General features: G+C 35.4%; 1 protein-coding gene across 6 annotated transcripts in view; it reads left to right on the top strand.

Annotated features, from left to right (window-relative positions):
• Positions 1–19,743, top strand: part of GSTCD (glutathione S-transferase C-terminal domain containing) — a 111,837-nt gene that overhangs the window by 1,750 nt on the left and 90,344 nt on the right. For 2 of the 6 annotated variants that reach the window (XM_074322810.1, XM_074322803.1), the window contains 4 exons: positions 4,048–4,232; positions 11,548–11,988; positions 12,559–13,026; positions 18,984–19,235. In XM_074322810.1, coding sequence (XP_074178911.1) covers positions 11,569–11,988; positions 12,559–13,026; positions 18,984–19,235 — 1,140 coding nt within the window. In that variant the 5' untranslated portion in view covers positions 4,048–4,232; positions 11,548–11,568. Of the gene's footprint in view, positions 1–4,047; positions 4,233–6,967; positions 7,028–7,127; positions 7,188–11,547; positions 11,989–12,558; positions 13,027–18,983; positions 19,236–19,743 lie in introns of all 6 variants that reach the window. The other 4 variants (XM_019738934.2, XM_074322807.1, XM_074322789.1 and 1 more) reach the window with 3 other exon arrangements.

Raw genomic sequence — 19,743 nt, 5'->3', positions numbered from 1 at the left:
ATGTTAGCACTTCTTTTTGTGAATCCCTATTAATTATGAGGTCAGGCTTAGCTACAAGCATTATGATTCTAGGGCAACAGATGAGTCCCTGATTCTCCAGAGAGAAGATGAGACACTTCTCTTACGGCTAAGGTTACAGTAAGCTTTTTACTTTTAAGCATTTTTTCCACTACTTGCCCAGATAAGAAAACAGCTAATTTTAATTATAGTAGTGTAATGAGCACAGAAATAACTCAGTTCTTTTTCTCTTTGCTTTGTTAACTGTCAGTATTAAAGTAGCCACTGTCTAACTCTGTAGGGGCAGGGTTTTTTGTGTCTTTTTTTTTTTTTTAATCTTTATTGTAAGAAAATAGGGTGAGATTTGCAACCAAATAGTGTTATTTTGTGAAATGTATAAAACACAAGCTAAGTTCTAATATCCATAATGTTGAGCATTTGATATAGTAGGGAACTTAAATGGGTTTAAATTTAAGTTCTAATCTCTAAGAAAAATAAGAGTTTATAATTTTTCCCTACCTGTAAACTGTTCAGCTATTTATTTTGTACAATATAAGCAGTTGATATGCATGCGAGGTTAAGGTTTCACATTTATTTCTACCATTTTGTGTCTCCTTGGATTTCAGCCTCAGTAACAGATTTTTTTTCAGTGTTTGGGGGGAATATCTTTTCAATTCCACATGAACTCGTTACCTTTCCAGAAAAGAAGTTTGGCAATATAAAGCATAATTTGGGGCTTGCCCATCAAAAATTGTGCATTTTAAGAGTGCCAATGGATAAGGAATTTTGGGGTACATTATAAATGAATAATTATAATAGCAAATATTCATTTAGGGGCTTATGAATGTAATAGGCATTGTTCTGTTCTTACAGCACACTACATGGTAAATACTGTTATAATTGTCCCCATTTTATACATGGGAAACTAAGGCACAGAAAAGTTTTATATTGCTACTAAATCTCAGGACCAGGATTTGAACGTGGTTAGTTAGCTCCAGAGTCTAGGCTCTTATTCGCTACTTTATAATTCTTGGTATATTAATATTCTACTTGCTCAGTAAGTATACAGAATCTAGTTAGATTCCTAGTTCTCTTGCATGAATATCAATATACATAAAAACATCTATGCTTGTTTTACCTGTTTCGATGGGATTCTATTTATTCTTTTTCCAATTCAGCTCACAGAAGTGATCTTGTTTCTTCATGTTAATTTATACATAGATGGCTCTTAAAATAGATTTATTCATCTAGAAGAGAAAGAATGGTTTCAAGAAGATTGGGGTTCATGTTGTACCAAGACTATAGTTCTCAATGGTACTCTCATTACAGTGATTACTGATATTCATTTATGTACATTCAGTCATTTATTCATTGGGGATGTAATGTCAGGTAATAAGTGCCAAAAAGTAAAAGAAGCAGGATAAGGGGCTAGTGAGTGATGGGAGTGCTTTTTCAATTCAGGTTGTCAGGAGAGGCTGCTCTGAGTTAATATTCAGAGACCTCAATGAAGTGAAGGAGCAAATCATGTGACTATCTTGAAGAAGAACATTCTATGCAGAGGGGACAGCAAGTACAAAAATTCTCAAGTGGAAGCATCCCTGGCATCTTCCAAGAACAGCAAAAGAACTGGCTGGAGAGGAGTGAGCAAGAGGCAGGAGGGGTAGGAGATGAGGTCAGAAAAGAAGACCGCTGGGGTCACGTTACATCTCATAGGCCATAATAGGAAATTTTGATTTTCTCCTATGGTATGTGTGCTGGGGAGCCATTGGATGGTTGTGAACAGGGGGTATGATCTGATTTATGTTTTTAAAGGATCACCCTGCCTATTGTTGAAGCATTGACTGTTGTGTGAAGAGTGGAGGAAAATAGTTAATAGGCTTTTGCAGTGGTCTTTGTAAGAGCTGATGATGACTTAGGTTAAGGTGAAGGTGATAGTCATAGAGATGCTAAGATGTTGGATTTAGCATATATTTCAAAGTCAGAAATAGGTTATGAGAGAAGAAAAGAGTTTGGAGTTACAGGCCTGAGCATCTGAATGTGTGGTGTTGCCATTTTGCCAAAAAGGGGACTATAAAAGGAAGAGGAATGGGTTTAGAAAAATGTCCACATTGAGATGTCAAGTACAATACCGAATTCAGAAGTTCTGGGGAAAGGACATGGAAAAGATAAATGTAAGAATCATAGATGATGTTTAAACCTATGGCACTAGAGATCACTTAGAACAGAGTTATTGTATTGTTGAGTTGTTAGGTCATGAAATCAACTTAGTGAGTATTAACCAGCATTAAAAACAAGAAGAAAGAAGAAGCAACAAGTGAACAATATTGGATATATCCCATGCAGTGGTTTTTTTTTTAAATCTTCATTTTTGTTTTATTCAATGTATAATGAGTTGCATTATAAAACATTTTTTATTGTGTGGCATGATCAAAAGATTGAAAGCCACTGCTCAAAGGAATGAATGTAGGTGGAGAATAGGGTAAAACAGTGTGAGCCAAGGGTCGCTGAGAGGTCCGAGGAGGATCCAATAATGGAAAACAGGAAGGAACTCTCAAAGCACTTCATCCAGTGCTGAGATAGTCAAATAATCCTGCCTTTAGAACAGAGGTTTTTATCAAGGATTACTAGGACCAGCACAATTGCTTAGAAGACCATAATTTCTGATGATTTTCACTTTGGTGAAATTGTGTGTTATGTGCCATTGAGTCAGCTCTGCCTCCTGGTGACCCTATGAATGAGTGACGTCCACAATGTCCTGTCCAACAGCCCTGCTCAGCTCCTGGAGACTCAGGCCGATGGCTTCTTTTATAGAGTCAATCCCTATTATATTTGGTCTTCCTGTTTTCCTGCTGCCTTCTATTTTCCCAAGTGTTATTGTCTTTAACAAAGAACTCTGTGTCTAATGGAGGGCAGCTTCAGTTTTACCATTTTTACCTCCAGAGATGTTTCAAGCTTAATTTGCTCTAGGACCCACCTGTTCATCTTCCTGGCAGTCCTGGGTATCTGTGGAGGTCTCCTCCAACACCATATTTCCTATGAATCCTCTCCCCGCCCCCATCTGCCTTCTTTACTGTCCAACTTTCACATCTGTACATTGTAATTGAGAATAACAGGATATGGGTGATCTTACTTAGTCTTGGTCTCTAATGACTCATCTTTGCTCTTCGTGATCTTTTCTAATTCTTCCATTGCTGTCTTTCCAAGTCTCAGCCTTCTCTTGACTTTTTTCTTTTATTTTTTAAGATTTGTATTAAAATATAGCTAACCTACAATATTATCTTAGTTTTAAGGATACACAATAGTTATTCGACATTTATATACCTAAAGCACTGACCACCAAAATCCAGCAGCCATATGACATTGTATCACACTGTCAAAATATTATTGACTATATTCCCTATGCTGTACATTACATTCCCATGACTTATTTGTTTTATACCTGGAAATTTGAACCTCTTATTTCCCTTCACCTTTCCCCACTCCCCTTTTTAAATTTTTCAATTATAGTTGATGTTAAATATTATTTTATATTAATTTCAGGAGCACAGCATAATGGTTAGACATTTGCATAATTTACGAAGTGATCTCCCTGCCTAGTCTAGTACCCACCTGGCACTATACATAGTTATTACCATATTATTGACTATATTCCCTATGCTGTACATCCCCATGACTGTTTTGTAACTACCAATTTGTGCTTCTTAATGCCTTCCCTCTTTTTCACCTTTCTCCCCGTCCCCTTCCATCTATCACCTCCAAAAATCTAGTACCCATAGGACACCGTACATAGTTATTACAATATTATTGACTGTATTCTTATGCTATACCCTACATCCATGTGACTACTGTATAACAACAAATTTCTACTTTTTAATCCCTTCCCCTTTTTCACCTACCCTCATCCCCCCTCCCATCTGGCAACTATTAAAATGTTCTCTGCATCTGTGAGTTTGTTTCTCTTTTATTTATTTATTTTGTTCTTTAGGCACAATATATATAATTCTACACAAGAAATCCCATTGCATCTGTTTTTCTCTGTCTAATATTCAGGTCTATCTATGCTTCTGCAGATGGCAAGAATCCATTCCCTTCCCTGGCCGAGCAATATTCCAATGTGTATATGTACCACCTCTTCTTTATCCATTCTACCATTGATGGACAACCAGGCGGCCTCCACATCTTGGCCATTGTAAACAATGCTGCAGTGAACATATGGATGCACTTGTCCCCTTGAGGTAGCGTTTTGGGTTTCTTCAGATAAATACCCTGAAGTGGTATTACTGAGTCCTTTGTCTCGTGTTATAGTCTTTGTTTTAAAGTCTATTTTGTCAGGTATAAGCATTGCCATCCCAGCTTCTTCTGCTTCTGCTTCTTCTTCTTTTTTTTCTTTTCATTTCCATTTTCATGAAATATCTTTTTCCCACCCCATTACTTTCAATCCTTGTGTGTCTTTCTATCTGAAGTGATTCTCTTGTAGGAAGCATATGTAAAGTCTTGTTTTCTTATCCATTCAGCCACACTATCTTTTTATTGGATCATTTAATCCATTTACATTGAAAGTAATTGTTGATAGATATGTAGTTATTGCCATTGTAGTATTTATATTTTTTATCTTTTTTATTTTTATTTTTTTCATCTTAAAGAAGTTCCTCTATGAGTCCTTGTAATACAAATTTGGTGGTGATAAACTTCTTTAGCTTTTTCTTGTCTGGGAAGCTCTTTATCTGTCCTTTGATTCTAAATGATAGCTTTGTTGAGTAGAGTAATATTGGTTGTAGGTCCTTTCTTTTCATCAGTTTGACTATTTCCTGCCAATCCCTTCTGGCCTTCAAAGTTTCTGTTAAGAAACCATCTGATAGTCTTATGGGAGCTCCCTTGTAGATAACTTTTCTCTTGCTGCTTTTAAGATTCTCTCTTGGTGTTTAACCTTTGGCATTTTAATTATGATGTGTCTTGGTGTGGGACTCTTTGGGTTCATCTTGTTTGGGACTCTGCGCTTCCTGGGCTTGTGTATCTATTTCCTTCAGCAAATTAGGGACATTTTCAGTCATTATTTCTTCAAATAGGTTTTCAAGTCCTTTCTCTCTCTCTCTTCTCCTTCTGGTACCCCTATGATGCGAATGTAAGTATGCTTGATGTTCTCCCAGAGGTCCCTTAAACTATTCTGTTTTTTTTTCTTTTTTGATTCTTTTTGCTGTACTGTTTGGATGTTTTCTGCTACCTTATCTTCTAAATCACTGTTTTGATCCTCTTCTTCATCTAATGTACTGTTGATTCCCTCTAATGTATTCTTCATTTCAATTATACTCTTTATTTCTGACTGGTTCTTTTTATGTTTTCCTTCTCCATTTTTATGTTTCCTATGTCTTTGTTTAACTTCTCCATGAGTTCACTGAGCATCCTTATAACCAGTGTTTTGAACTCTGCATCTGGTAGATTGCTTGCCTTCATTTTGTTTAATTCTTTTTCTGGAGCTTTGTTCTCTTCCTTCATTTGGGACATGTTTCCTTTTCTCCCCATTTTGGTTGCCTCCCTGTGTTTGTTTCTATGTATTAGGTAGGGCTGCTATGTCTCCCAGTATTAGTGGAGAGGACTTATATATAGTAGGTTTTTTCTGGATCTCAGTGGTACAGTATTCCTGGTCACAAGAGCCGGGTGCTCCAGTCGTGTCCCTTGTGTGGGTTGTGTGTGCCCTCTTGTTATAGTTGAGTCTTGGTTGCTGTTTGCACATCAGTGGGAGGGATTGATCCTTGGGCTGATTGGTTAATAGGACTGGCCCTGACTATAGTGGATGAGCTGTTGTGCAGGGCCTGAGCCTACAGAGTAATATTTGCTTTAGCAGGGCTCTGGTGCATCCCAGTGTGCCCTTTGGTATGTCTTCGCCAGAGGTGACCAGATGATGCTCTGGCTGGGTCTGAAGCTGGCCACGGGGTGTGCCAGCCCTGGGGCCTCCTGTGAGGAACCCTGTGGTGGCACAGGCCAATTTCAGTTGCAGCCTGTGTCTTGTCCAGGGCCATCTGGCATGAGCCACAGAGCAATCCACAGATAGCCACTACTGCAATGGAATTGGAGGTGCCTTGAGAGGCCAAGCCACAAACCATGGCTGGCTGTTGCTAGGGCTGCTCAGCCAAAGGTAGAGGACACTCTGAAGCCAGAGACTGCTTGTTTGGGTTTTGTGAACATTTGAGAGATTTTACGAATGTCTGCAGCATGAGCCAAGTCCATCTGTTTATATGGAAAAGCGACTGGAAGTAACTTGGGTTGTCCTGAAAGTTGGGTGAGGCCTGGTCTCAGGGAATCACCAGTGTGGGGCATATGAAAGATTATAGCCAGGTTGATAGAGACTCAGACATGGTACTCGCCTGCGTCTGCATGCTGGGGAGGACTCAACAAAGAAACAATGGCTCTGCCAATTCCTCTGTCCAGGAGAAAGCTGCCCCTTTAGTCCTTGCCCTGAAGGTAGACAATTCAGTTCTTCCCAGTATGCCTCAAGAGCCTTTTGAACTGCTGCTCCAGTGCTAGAGCTCAGAGCGAGTGAGTCTGTCAATGAGTAAGGCCATGCATGGGCTTTTAAGAGGAGCGCTTAGAACTGCAGCTGCCTTCTGTCTCACTCAGCCACAATCTCCACTGGTTTTCCCAGCCAGAAGTTATAGGGATTTCTCTCCCTGGCACTGACATCTTGGGCTGGGGAACATGATTTGGAGCTGAGACCCCTCACTCCTCCTGGGCTTGAGATATCCTTCCCAATTTTTAATTGTCATACGTGGTTGTGGGACCAACCCACTTCATGTCTCTGCCCTTCCTACCAGTCTTGGGGTGGCTTCTTCTGTATGTCCTTAGCTATAGAACTTGTGTTCAGCTAAACTTTGGGGGATTCCCAATGATGGTTGTTCTGTAGCTTAGTTGTAATTTTAATGTGTTTGTAAGAGGAGGTAAGCATAGTATTTACCTACTGTGCCATCTTGATCAGATCTGTCCTCTTCTTGACTTCTTGGCTGCAGTCTTCAGTTGAATTGATGACTGAACCAAGGTAAGCAAAATCTTTAAAAATTTGAGTCTTCATTGTGCTTGTTAAAGTTGTATATTTCATCTGTAGTCATGATTTTTCTCTTCTTGATGTTCAAATGCAGTCCTGCTTTGGCACCTTTATGTTCATCAGAAATTGTTTCAAAGCATGGCTTCTTTCTGCAGTAAGTTGGTATCATCTTCATATCTTAAGTTATTGATATTTCTTCCACCAATTTTTACTCCTCCTTCCTCTGAGTTTTTGTATGATATGTTCTGCGTACAGATTAAACAAATAGGGAGTTAAAATGCACTTTTGCTTATAGGAAACTGAAATTATTACTGAAATAGAATTGCAATATGCTTCAATTTATGAAATTCTAGGTTTATAAAATAATGCTATGTATATTAGAAAAATATCATTTCCTGAATGTTTTCAAATAAGATCCCTTTATAGATTCAATTAATACTTTTGAATTGTTGTACAGTTCTCATCCATGTAGTAGAAGTAAATTGTACTTTTAAGATTGTGAGGAGTAGAAGCATTGTCTAAAATTCTCTGTGCTTAGCACATAGTAGGTAGACAATAAAGTGTACATATTGTTTAGGATTGTATTTTTTGTTTATTTATTTAACATTTATTAAACTGTTAATTCCAGGCCGTGATAATTTATTTGAAAAAAGCAAATCAACTAGTCAATATTTTGTTGCAGTAATGTACTTTTTGTTCTTTATTATATAATATATGCCTTATCTATTTATTATGTAAACTTAGTTGCCATAGACCCAGACTTGAATTTTGAGCATAAAACTTTCAAAAAATTTTTTGTCAGCTTCTGGAGAAGTATGCTTATTTTCAATATGTTTATTGTATTTTTTTTCCTTTGTCTCTCACATACATATGCATATGGAGTGAAGTAGTAAAGTGGTTTTAGATAAGAAAATGCCTATAAAATTCTCTTCCTTTTTCATGTGTGAAATATTTCAATGTATCAACACCTAGATATATTAATTAGAATGAGAATACAAAAAAGTCTAAATGCCTAAAATACTAAACCTCTGATAATTTCAATTTAAAATATCTTTGAAGATTCCCAAGGAATGAAATCAAGATTTAAATATTTTCTTTTTACCTACTTATTCTCTCTGCAACATTCTCACGTAAACTGGCATGTCTAGGAAAGAGATGTATACTCCGTTAGCTCTGTTCAGCTCCTAAAGTTTGTGGTTTTGTCTGCTGCTTTCTCACTTCATTTCAGGAATAGTTGCAAGGTGGCACCTGCCAAAGCTGAGAAAGAGCAAATGACACTACTTCTGTGCTTGGCAGCAATGCAACATGGAGTAACGAGGGCTGTGTCCCAGAATCCCTGGGGATGACAGAAGATGATTTATAGGACCTATCTTTTTAAAGCTTATGACATAAAATTAGTGAACTAAGGAATTCTCTAGGTAGAAATGGAGAAGAAGAAGAGGGGTTTCTTTTGCCTATGGTGTTTGCAAACTTTAAGCAAAAACTGTGCTCTACTCTTGAGAAATTAAAGACACAGTACAAGCCAAAAACAGATATCAAATTTATACAAGTTTGCAAATACTTAATATTTATTTTGGAAATTACATTAGTACTTAATAGGGAGAAACTGCCCAGGGAGAATATTTTTTTTTTTAACTCCAAGATCATTAAGTAACATTTTTAATCTCCCAGGAAAAACAAAATCAACATCTATATTGGAAAAAATAAATTATGTTAAGAACCAACAGTTCTTTGCATTTTCTCTCAGGCATCTCATTAATTTTTAGATATCTCCATGGGCAGGTTATTGCTATTCTATCTCACTGACATTTAGCATTTATTAAATGCTCACAGAGAGAATAGTTTATAGAATATGTAAAAGCCTATTCTCAAGGTTCTTATGTGCCTTTGAAAGTGGCAAATATACATGTACCCTAATTTAAAAAAAAAAAAAAATCCACATATCCTAAATCAAAAGCAGTAATATAGCATGAAATTGTTTTCAGGTTTTTTTTGTTTGTTTGTTTCTTGTTTTTAAGTGTTAGGACTAGTCTCATAATTACTGTTTCTTAGATTGCTGGGCAAATGAAATCGGTCATTTTTTCTTTCAAATCTGGTTGAAGCATTTAGGGATCTTTATAATATCTCACTGTCAGAAGAGGTAGTTAAGAGGACTGGTAAATTAATCAGCAATTGATTTACAGGAGCACACTCCTTAAAGAGACTATCAATTTCCTAGGAAATATTGATTTATTTTGCTTGCAGGCTTTATAAACAGCCTTTAATGTTTTGCTTTAAAATTAGGTCTAGGTTAAAAAAAGAAAAAGAAAACAGAAAAACAAAAAAGTAATTAAGCTCAGGGAGAAAATGGTTTCATGAATTAAAAAGTTGTTGCTTTTAAATTATATGAAATAATTTTCCCCTAAATAATCTTTTAAAGAAGTAACAAACCATGGTGCAGATCTGTTATGTTTTAATAAAAGATACATAAAATAAAACAGTAGTGATTATTTCATTATCAAGAAGTTTCTTAAGACAGTAGCTTACTAACTATATCTCTTTGTTATAATGGATTATTATTGTCCCTTTAATAAGAAAAAGCTGAGTACCAAAAAGCTTAAAGAGTGTTTGACTATTTTGCCTTTGATTAAAAAAAAAAAAAAATCTAAGGAATTTAAAATATTAAAAGAAATTTAGTATGTTGATAGTTTCCGAAAATTCAGGGTGCACTAATATTTCAAACACACTTAAAAGAAAGAGTTGCATGTGTATTTTTTAAAGGCTTTCAAAATAACTTTTCCTCTGATAATACCATCCTGTTACTACATGCTTCCACGGTAAATGCTTTTAAGGGGTGCCATCTAGTGTCAGTTTTGGAATTGTTATTTATGGATTAGGACATGGGGAATTTTAGACCCAGAATATGTATAAATAAATTGAAAAGTTGTGATAATTAACAAAAGCCTTAAGGACTATCACTGGAAAATACCCATCAATACTTTGACCATAAAACTGTGTATGTTTGCATCTTTAAAATAACCAGTGTGTATATTCATCCATGCATTCATTCAATAAATACTTCTTGATTTCATATATATAGTACCCTCTGTTTTAGGCAGAGCAATGAACAAAAAATGTCTATTCATGGAACATTTTAGTTTGGACAGGAAAAACAAATATATAGTACGTTATAATAGTGATAAGTGATATGGAGAAAAGCACAGAAAGGCATAGAAAGTTGTTTTTCAGGGAGGGTGGGGGTTGGTGTTCGTGATTTAAATATAGTAGCCAGGGACGATCTCAGTAAGAAGTTGATATTTGAGAAAATACCTGAAGGAGATGAGGGCATGTTCCAGGCACTGGAAATGTCAAGTGCAAAGGCACTGAGGTGGGAAAGTACCTAGTATCTTAGAGGAATAGCAAGCCACTTTTGCTGGAGCAGTGTGAGTGATAAGAGTCAAAGAGATGAACTCAGAGGCAAAGAGAGGATTAGGTCAAAGAGACATTTGTAAGCCATTGTAGTCACTTGGCCTTTTCTCTGAGTAGGATGTGAAGACATCAGAAGGTTTGAGCGGAGTAGTGATATAATCTTCATGTTTGACAGGATCATTTTGGCTGTTATGTTGAGAATAGACTAGATGGGGAGGTAGGATGGGCAGCAGAGTTAGGAGGCAAATGCTATAATTTAGAAGGAGAGGGGTGAAGGTGCCTTCGATCACAGTGGAAGCAATGAGGACGATTTGAAATGTAGGTGGAGCCAAAATTTTTAATGGACTGGTTATGGAGATGTGACAGCAAAGAATAATTAACACTGATTCACCAGGTTTTTGGCCTTTGCAGCTAGAAGGATGGTGGTCTATTAATTGAGATGGGAAAGATACATGAGGTGAAGTATTGGGGGTCAGGGAAGAATAAAGAACTTGATTTTGGACATGTTAATTTTGAGATATCTCAACTATCAATATGTAAGTTATAGGGAAATTCAATTATTTTTATATTGTGATTCAGCATGCAATAAATAGTTTATTACATATTAAAACCCACTTACTTTATGAGAATATATTTCTCATGAGGCAGTAAATATATCCCCCCCTCCCGATTATTAAATTATAGGGTCATAAAACAGAAAACGTGTGGGAGGACCAGCATTGTCAAAGCTTCTCAGGGCTGTTATCCCCAGACAACTCTCAGTATTCTTGGTCATTTCTTACTTTCCATTCTATTCATTTCTTGTTCTTACCTGTAGCAAGACCTCAAAGTACTTGATTGGGAGGGTTCTGTTGCAAAGCACCCAAGTTTGCTCATTTAAAAGGAATTGAGTGTAAAATTACCCCTAGAACTAGTTAATTACACAGGGTGGAAATCTTTCCTTTGGAAGCCATTTATTCAGCTCCGGAACAAATTCTTGTAGAATTGTATCTATCACAAATATTTGCTGATTTGTTTCAGAACAGGCTTTAAAAATATTCATGTTTTAGTTTAGCTTCTAAATTATACTAGTCTAAGACCTATAACCACTTTCATTTATGCTTCAGGTAACCCAATGAAAAAAGAAAATGAAAGGCATTAAGAAAAGTCTTACAGAAGAGTGTCTATATCTGGACTTCTCTCACCAAATAGAAGGCTGCATCTTTCCACTTCATACATCTGTAACTTTATTTTTGTTATCCTACTGTGACTGCAAAAGCTTTAAAGTTTGCTTAGTTCTCACCAGAGAAAGTACAGATATTCCACTACTTCAAAATGTACTGTCCCCGGATGTTGAAATACAGGTTATTTCAAGGCAAGAGCTTCCGTCAATAATCCAGAATTGCTGTTTACCTGCAGTAGGAGAAAAACCAGACAATTTCTGTAGAGCAGGACTTGCTGTTGTCCTGAGACACATAATCCAGAAATCATACGAAGCAGACCCCTCAAAGAAGGACATTTTGGAACTTCTGGGTTTTAAAAAGACTTGCTTGAAAGCCTGTGCTGAAGTAAGTGTAATGTCTCTTTTCTGTTACTCAAAGCCACGTAGTGATAGCACATTCACTTAAACATTTATTTTAACTTTCTGCTAGAAACTGAAATTTCATTTCCTGAAAATAACCTATAGTAACAATGAGATAAAGTAGCCCATTATATATGCCAATATTTCAGAGCAGTTTTGAACAATAATTTAAAGATTTAATTTATGAGGTTTGGAGACCATTTTTAGAGAATGACTTTTTTAAATCTTTTATTTTAATTACATTGAGTATTTTAAAGGGAACTTTTACCTATGAACAGGAGCTTAAGTAGCAGTGCTTCGTAAACCTAGCTCTTTTGGAGGGGTATGTATTTTAAAGGCTTTGGGAAGTAAGGATTTATTCAGTAAGAGGATACAGGAGGATGGCATGTATTCTAGATACGGACATTGTTTAATGTTATCACTTGTGAAGCACTGTAATATGTCTGCTCAAGACCTAAATTTTCTAAACCAGTCTTAATTTCCCCAGTAGAAAGTTATTTTTCTTGAAGCTATGTTGAAAGTAAAGAATCCTTTCATTTCTTACTTTGTTTTGTAGGTTAGTCAGTGGACCAGGCTATGTGAACTCACCATCCCTTTAGCTATTGAGAATTTTCTCAAAGAATCTTCTGACGAGCACCCAACCATCCCTGCAGAAATACGACAGCTAGAGAAAAAGCTCAGTGAGCCTGTTAGAGTGCATAATGATGACAAACTCCGCCGGCAGAAGCTGAAGCAACAGGAGGCGGCCGGAGCTGGGCCTCCCTTTGCTAAGGAAAAAGCTATGAGCGAGGTCCATAGTCAGGAAACATCTGAAGGGTTAGAGTCTTCGTCCAAGAGCCTGGAACTGAAAGTGGCATTCTCAAAACTCACAGTACAAGACGAACCAGCTACTACCAACAGGGAGCCTTCTCACATCAGAAAAGCGAAGGCTTCTGACCTCCCACCTCTGGAGCACGTGTTTGCAGAAGGCCTTTACTTCACTTTGGCAGATATCGTGCTCTTGCCCTGTATCCATCATTTTTTGGTAAGGTTCATGTGGAGTGGATACATTCCAATAAGTTTCTGTGTATGAAATTGCTTAGGTTTCAATCCTGATTCCACTTCGTACTGTCATTGTGCTCCTGGGCAAGATTTTAATATCTGTCTCCATTTTCTTATTTGTAAAATAGAGATAACCATAGTACCTATCTAACAGGACCAGTATCAGGAATAAATGATAACTTGTGTAAATTGTGGAGAACAGTGTTTGGCAAATAGTAAATTCTCAATGTTAGTAATTATTATGACTTTAATTTTGAGGTACTAAAATGTTAGTGATTGTTATGATATTTTCAAATTTCTATTGTGATTACCTTCTAATAGTAGAGGGTCCCACCATTAAAGCACTAAAAAAATTTCGTCAGCTATATTCTATAATTAGTCACTTAAATACTAATTTAATTGTGTTAGTTATTATCAAATCAGAAATATTTTATCCTCATCTATAGTTTTCTCTGTTCTGCATAAAATTACATAGAAATTTTTCTTTCCTAGTAGGGGGTGGAATATATTCCCTAGTGGGGAATATATATATTCCCCCACCCTCAACCCTCTCCCCTGTGTGGATGAAAAAAGGACAAGCTGAAAATAATAATCAGCGTGAACATAGGAAGCTATAGTTCTCTGCAGCTTTCCAACTGGTTTTCAAGAGCTGCATTTTTCCTGCTTTGAAGCATTTCACCCTTTCCCCTACTAAGGAATCAGATATCAGATTTCATTCTCATTATATATCATCAACACTTCAGGTATCTCTATCGACAGAGGAGAAAAGACTTCTAATGAAAATCTATATATAATATTTGGAGGCCAGAGCTTCACTAAGAGGTGGTATTAATCAATTGGCATTTTCTTGAAGAACATTGCTCTTCTTCAACATGGGAACAAAACAAGATTGGAAACCAAAATAATTTCAGAATTAAAGGATATGAAGAGAGATTCAGGAATTGTTTAGATATTGATGAGTATTTTAAATGTCATATGTATTCATATTGTCCATGGAGCTGGGTGGGGAAAAAACATCAATTTCTTTTTTCTTGTCAAATGATTTCTAAATTATGCCTGTCTCTCCTCTATTACCAACTTCAGTCATTAGAATAGTCATTTGGTATATATTATGAAATATGTTGGTCTTTTTGGATAACTATATTTGTTTCTAATTTCATAAAAATTGAATCAAAATGGCACATCTATTAATTCATTCATTTGAGAAATTTATTGCAAGCCTACCATCTATGCCAGGCACTGCTAAGGCACGGAAATACAGTGATCAACAAAACAAATAAGGTCCCTGTCCTCATGGATTAGTGTTCTAGTAGGGAAAGAAGGAAATGAACAAGTAAACTAGTAAATATTTAAACAATGGTGATTGCTACAAAGAAAATAAAACAAGGTGATAGAAAAGATGAGTATTTGCTTTCAAACTCAACAAAACAGACAAAAAAATTGGATTCGCCTGCATAAAGGTATTTTTAGAACATTACCCAGACATCCGTCTTTAGCTGGTTGGCATTTGATTTTAGCTTAATTTAAATACTTTTTACCTGATTAGGATCAATTGAGGCTGAAATATTCCTAATTGGGAAGGTTTTTTTCCTCCTCTCCAATCAGTCAGGACGTCTACTGACTACTACTGAGTAAATCTACCTAACACTGCAAAGAGAAACTTTGTTTTCGTCTCAATTTTAAATAAGGGAAAACTTGTACACTCAGCCTTTTCTAGTACATGTATTCTATGATTAAATTCTTCCCTCGACATTTATATGTAAACTAATTCTCAAAGTATTTTCTTTTGTTTGCTTCTATTTTTCCTGGATCTCTACCTTTTCTTTTTGGAATTTATCTTCCTTGGCCAATGCCTTGATGTTATTTCTGTTACACTTATTTTCCTCCTTTAAGTCATCTTAGGTTATGAAGAAGTCATTTTAGTGCAGAAAGTGGCTATGATGCTGAGCTTTTATGGCTGCATTAACACACGTGGAAGTAATGGAGTAGCAATCCAAAGGACCAGAATCAGGAGCAGGTTCATGATCAGGAATCAAGGTCAAGTTACCAGGTTAGGATCAGAAACATAGTGCTGACCCTTGAGCCAGGATATTTAGTCACAGGAATAAGGCCAACGATATAAAAGAGCAGTCAGTTTTGTTAAGTCAAGATTTGGAATACCAAAGGTCAAAATTAAAAGCGTCAGGGAAAATACCCAATTCTGCTACATAGAATAAAGCCAAAGATGCAGGTAGAGTGGCTGAGGTGTTGTGTCAACGCCAAGCTTCTCTTCCTCTTTAGTGGATGTGAGTTGGCAGTAGCCATCCCTGATTGGCCCAGAACTTCTTTGTGGAAGGTGCCTGACAAATCCCTCCCTTCTGGAAAGTTTTAGGTACACTTTGACAGAACTGTTTAAAATATTATTCTACTCCTAGAATGCACAGAACTTGCCATTTTAATAACATCTTTTTTTTGTAATTTGAACACTTATGGTTAATTTTCTACATTTTAACTTATAATGCTTTGAATTGAGATTTTTAAACGTATAACACCTAGTTACTGCTAAAGTAAAATCATTATAGAAACGGATTTTTGAGCAAAAATACCTATATTAAATACTTCTTTAAGTGTCCCCATTGACATAAAATTGGGTAGGAAATGGAAATCTCACTATTGGCTGGCATATTGCAAAAATCATGGATGCTGCTTATTTAATGGTTAATTTATGTTTTCCATATTTTCTCCTATGCATTAGGTCCTAAAGTTTTCAGTTTTAACCTACCAGTTCTAATCTGTAAGTGAAAAACAGAACTGCATTTATATTTCCATTTAGATAGGTTGTTTACAATTTTTTACCCTGCTTATTACACGGTTCGCCAAAACATTTGTTAGTTATGACATATTTTAAAGAGTAGAAATAACAAAACAAATTATATAAAGTAAATACAAAATTGTATATAATAAGTGATTGGGAAGTAATTCAAAGAGGAGGAGATATTTTGGATAGATCTAGCATCTTGCTTCTCTTTTTATTCAGACAAATTTTCTTCCCTTGCTACAATTAACTACAAAGCCACTAAAGTTTCACTTTGTGCTCTTGGTAGTATAATTTTTACCATTATTTTAAGAATAAATTCTCTTATTTTCTTGTTCTTAAATAACTCTGTTATTTATAATGGTTTTGCTCTTTTAAGCCTATGTAACTTTTTTAAAAATCATTTTTTAGGAACAAATTCAGTTTTCATCTCACACATTTTTCATTAGCCCTTCCTTAAATATATCTTCTTGAGTGTAACAAGTATGGTTTAGTACTTCTGAGCTGTCTGGATATTGTAGAGCAGCCTAGCTTGTTTGATTAAGTGGGAAGACCTGTCATGCAGAGCAAAACTCCTCCGTTTCTTTTAAATATGAATTATTGTTACTTAATTGCAACTTATTTTCAAAAAGAAGGAAAGATACCATATACATCTAACAAATAAGAATAAATCACTACCAAAGAGAAGTAAAAAAAAGGTGAGGAAATGAGAACACTTCTCATTTGATTAATTTATTGTGGCTTAAGCTCAGTTTCCTTACACATAGTGTATTTCCAGGCAATTAAGAATTTTGGTGAGAATTATAAACATTTTAACTCCCAGAGTACCATTTAAATAGCGTTTTTCAAACTTTGCTGCCATAGTAAATAATGCATTTTACAAGGTGATTGAGTATACAGATACAAATATGCATCTTTATATCATACATGTAAATATACTTAAAAAATAATCACTTTATTACATGCTGTACACTCTCATATTTTCTATTTTATTTCAGCTTTTTTAATTCCCATTTCCCCACCCCCTCCCCATTGGTGACCATTAGCTTGTTCTCTATATTTATGAGTCTGTTTCTGTTTTGTTTTGTTTATTCATTTATTAGTTTTTTGTTTGTTTGTTTTTTTACATTGCACATATAAGTGAGATCATATGGTATTTGTCTTTCTCTGTCTGACTTATTTCACTTATTATAATACCTTATAGGTCTATCCATGTTGTCACCACTGGCAAGATTTCATTCTTTTTTATTGCTGCTTAATATTCGTGTGTGTGTGTGTGTGTGTGTGTGTGTGTATCACATTCTTTATCCGTTCATCTATCAGTGGACACCTAGGTTGCTTGCATTTCTTGGCTATTACTAGTAATGCTGCGGTGAACATAGGGATGCATATATCTTTTTGAGTTAGTGTTTTTGTTTTCTTTGGATAAATACCCAGAAGTGGAATTGCTGGGTCATAAGGTAGTTTTTTATTTTATGAGTACTCTCCATACAGTTTTCCAAAGAGGTTTCACTAATTCACAATCCCACCACCAGTATATGAGAGTTCCGTTTTTCCCACATCCTCTCCAGCACTTTTTATTTGTTGATTTATTGATGATAGCCATTCTGACAGGTGTGGTGATAATCTCATTGTGGTTTGGATTTGCATTTCCTTGATGATTAGTGATATTGAATATCTTTTCATATGTCTTATGGCTATCTGTATGTCCTCTTGGGAGAAACGTCTATTCAGGTGCTCTGAATTGGATTGGGGTTTTTGGTGTTAAGTTGTATGAGTCCTTTACATAGTTTGGATATTAACCCTTTATTAGATGTATCATTTATCAATATCTTCTCTTATTCAGTAGGTTGTATTTTCATTTTGTTGATGTTTCCTTCTCCCTGCAAAAACTTTTTAATTTGATGTAGTCCCATTTATTTGTTTTTTTCTTTTGTTTCCCTTGCTTGAAGAGATATATTCAAAAAGATATTGACAAGAGCAATGTCAGAGAGTTTCCTGTCTATGTTTTCTTCTAGGTTTATGGTTTAGGTCTAACATTTAAGTCTTTAACCCATTTTAATTTATTTTTATATGGTGTAAGAAAGTGATCTAATTTCATTTTTTGCATGTATCTGTCCAGTAAGTATTGTCAACACCACTTATTAAAGAAACTGTCTTTAGCCCATTTATATCCTTGCCTCCTTTGTCATAGATTGATTGACAATATAAGTGAGGATTTATTTCATTCACTGAGCAGTTTGCATTTTTTTGTAAGGCAGTGTTTTAAGTGCTTGCAGTGTACAAAGAGAGTTAGACGTAAATCCTGCCTTTAAAATAAATTACATGTGCTTATTTAACCGTAAAGTCTAGTTAAAATAGAGTAAATATATATGTATATATACACACACAAGTAAAGTTTCCATTAATTTCCTGTGCTTCCTGGCTCCTGCTTTGGTATTGATTATTGCTAGGTATATTTGTAGAGATTTTGTGTAACTTGACCTTTTTATCTGTCTGTTCACAATCATATGCCATAATCTGTTTGTGACATTATAACTGTTTCTATGGCAACAATGTTTAGTGTCTCACAAAGAAACAAGAACATTCTAATTTTTAAAGAAATTGAAGTTTGGTGGTGGTGCTAGGGAGAAAGCATCGAAGCAACAGAAAACAAAAAAAAATATTAATTTACATCAGAAGTAATGGTTTCAAATATTTCTAATTTGAATAAATAGAAAAGCACTTACTTTAAGTGCTGCATCGTAATAAAAAAGAAACAAACTACTGACAAATGCAACCACATGAATTTATCTCAAAAACATAATGCTAAATGGAAAAGGGTAGACACATTTTATGTTTTCGTATATCTGAAATTCCAGAAAAGGCAAAATTACGTACATGGAAAAGTAGATCAGTGGTTGCCTGCAACTGACGAGGGGAGCAGAGATTGACTGCAGATGGTCACAAGGGGACTTTTTGGTGTGACTTAAGTGTGCTAGTGCTGGATTATGATGATCGTTGCACAACTGTATAAATTTACTAAAACTCCTTGTTTGAACTATACACCTAAAATGTGAGAATTTTATGGTATGTAAAGTTACTTCAATACAGCTGTCATAAACAAAAACATATATAATACTGTGCTTTGTTCTTTTTCTGCCTAGTTAATTATCTGCAAGAAACTTTCTGAAAAGCTGGTAGAATTTCCCCTGCTTTCCGCTTGGTACCAGAGGATTCAAGAAGTGCCAGGAGTGAAAACAGCAGCTTCTCACTGTGGGATCCAGTTTCTCCATTTACCAGAGTTGCTGAGCACCTCAAATGAACAGCATCCAAATTTAAATGAGGTCCCAGGTGTAGAGGAGCAAAATGATCCTTCATTTATTGGAGGACCGAGACCCACTATGACCAAATTAATGGTACTTAAATTGTTTTCTTTATTAATATTTTCTTTAAAAAACTCCGTGTGATAATGTTGCTGAGCATTCTACCCTAACTTGTAATCATTTGTTGATATTATTTGTGTTATAAATTTTATTTGTAGGTATCCTTTTTTGTTTTTACAGAATGAAATATTGATTATTTTTAATTGAACAATATTGTTTCACACAGAAAGCAAATAAATAATTGAAACAAAATAAACCAATTAATCCATAAATCTAACAGCCTTATAACTGAAAGTTTTATATATTTTTTGGTTCCTCCAGTTTAGATACATTTTTACTCTACCTTTTCTCATTTATACTCTGTCAGATATTCTTCAGGTTACTGCTTTTTTGTAGCTGTCTTATATCACTCTTGACCATTTAATATTTCTATTAGCCTTTGAATTTAAGTGAAAGGTAGTAAACTGAAGATTTTTAATATTATGTGTCTTTGGAGCCACATAAGTCAGAATATATACTTTTAAATAACATTTTTTTCAAC

The sequence above is a fragment of the Rhinolophus sinicus genome, linkage group LG02 (assembly GCF_036562045.2).
Source record: "Rhinolophus sinicus isolate RSC01 linkage group LG02, ASM3656204v1, whole genome shotgun sequence".
NCBI classification, from domain to species: domain Eukaryota; kingdom Metazoa; phylum Chordata; class Mammalia; order Chiroptera; family Rhinolophidae; genus Rhinolophus; species Rhinolophus sinicus.
The sequence above is the reverse complement of the archived record's forward strand: the minus strand, read 5'-3'. Positions and strand labels throughout refer to the sequence as shown.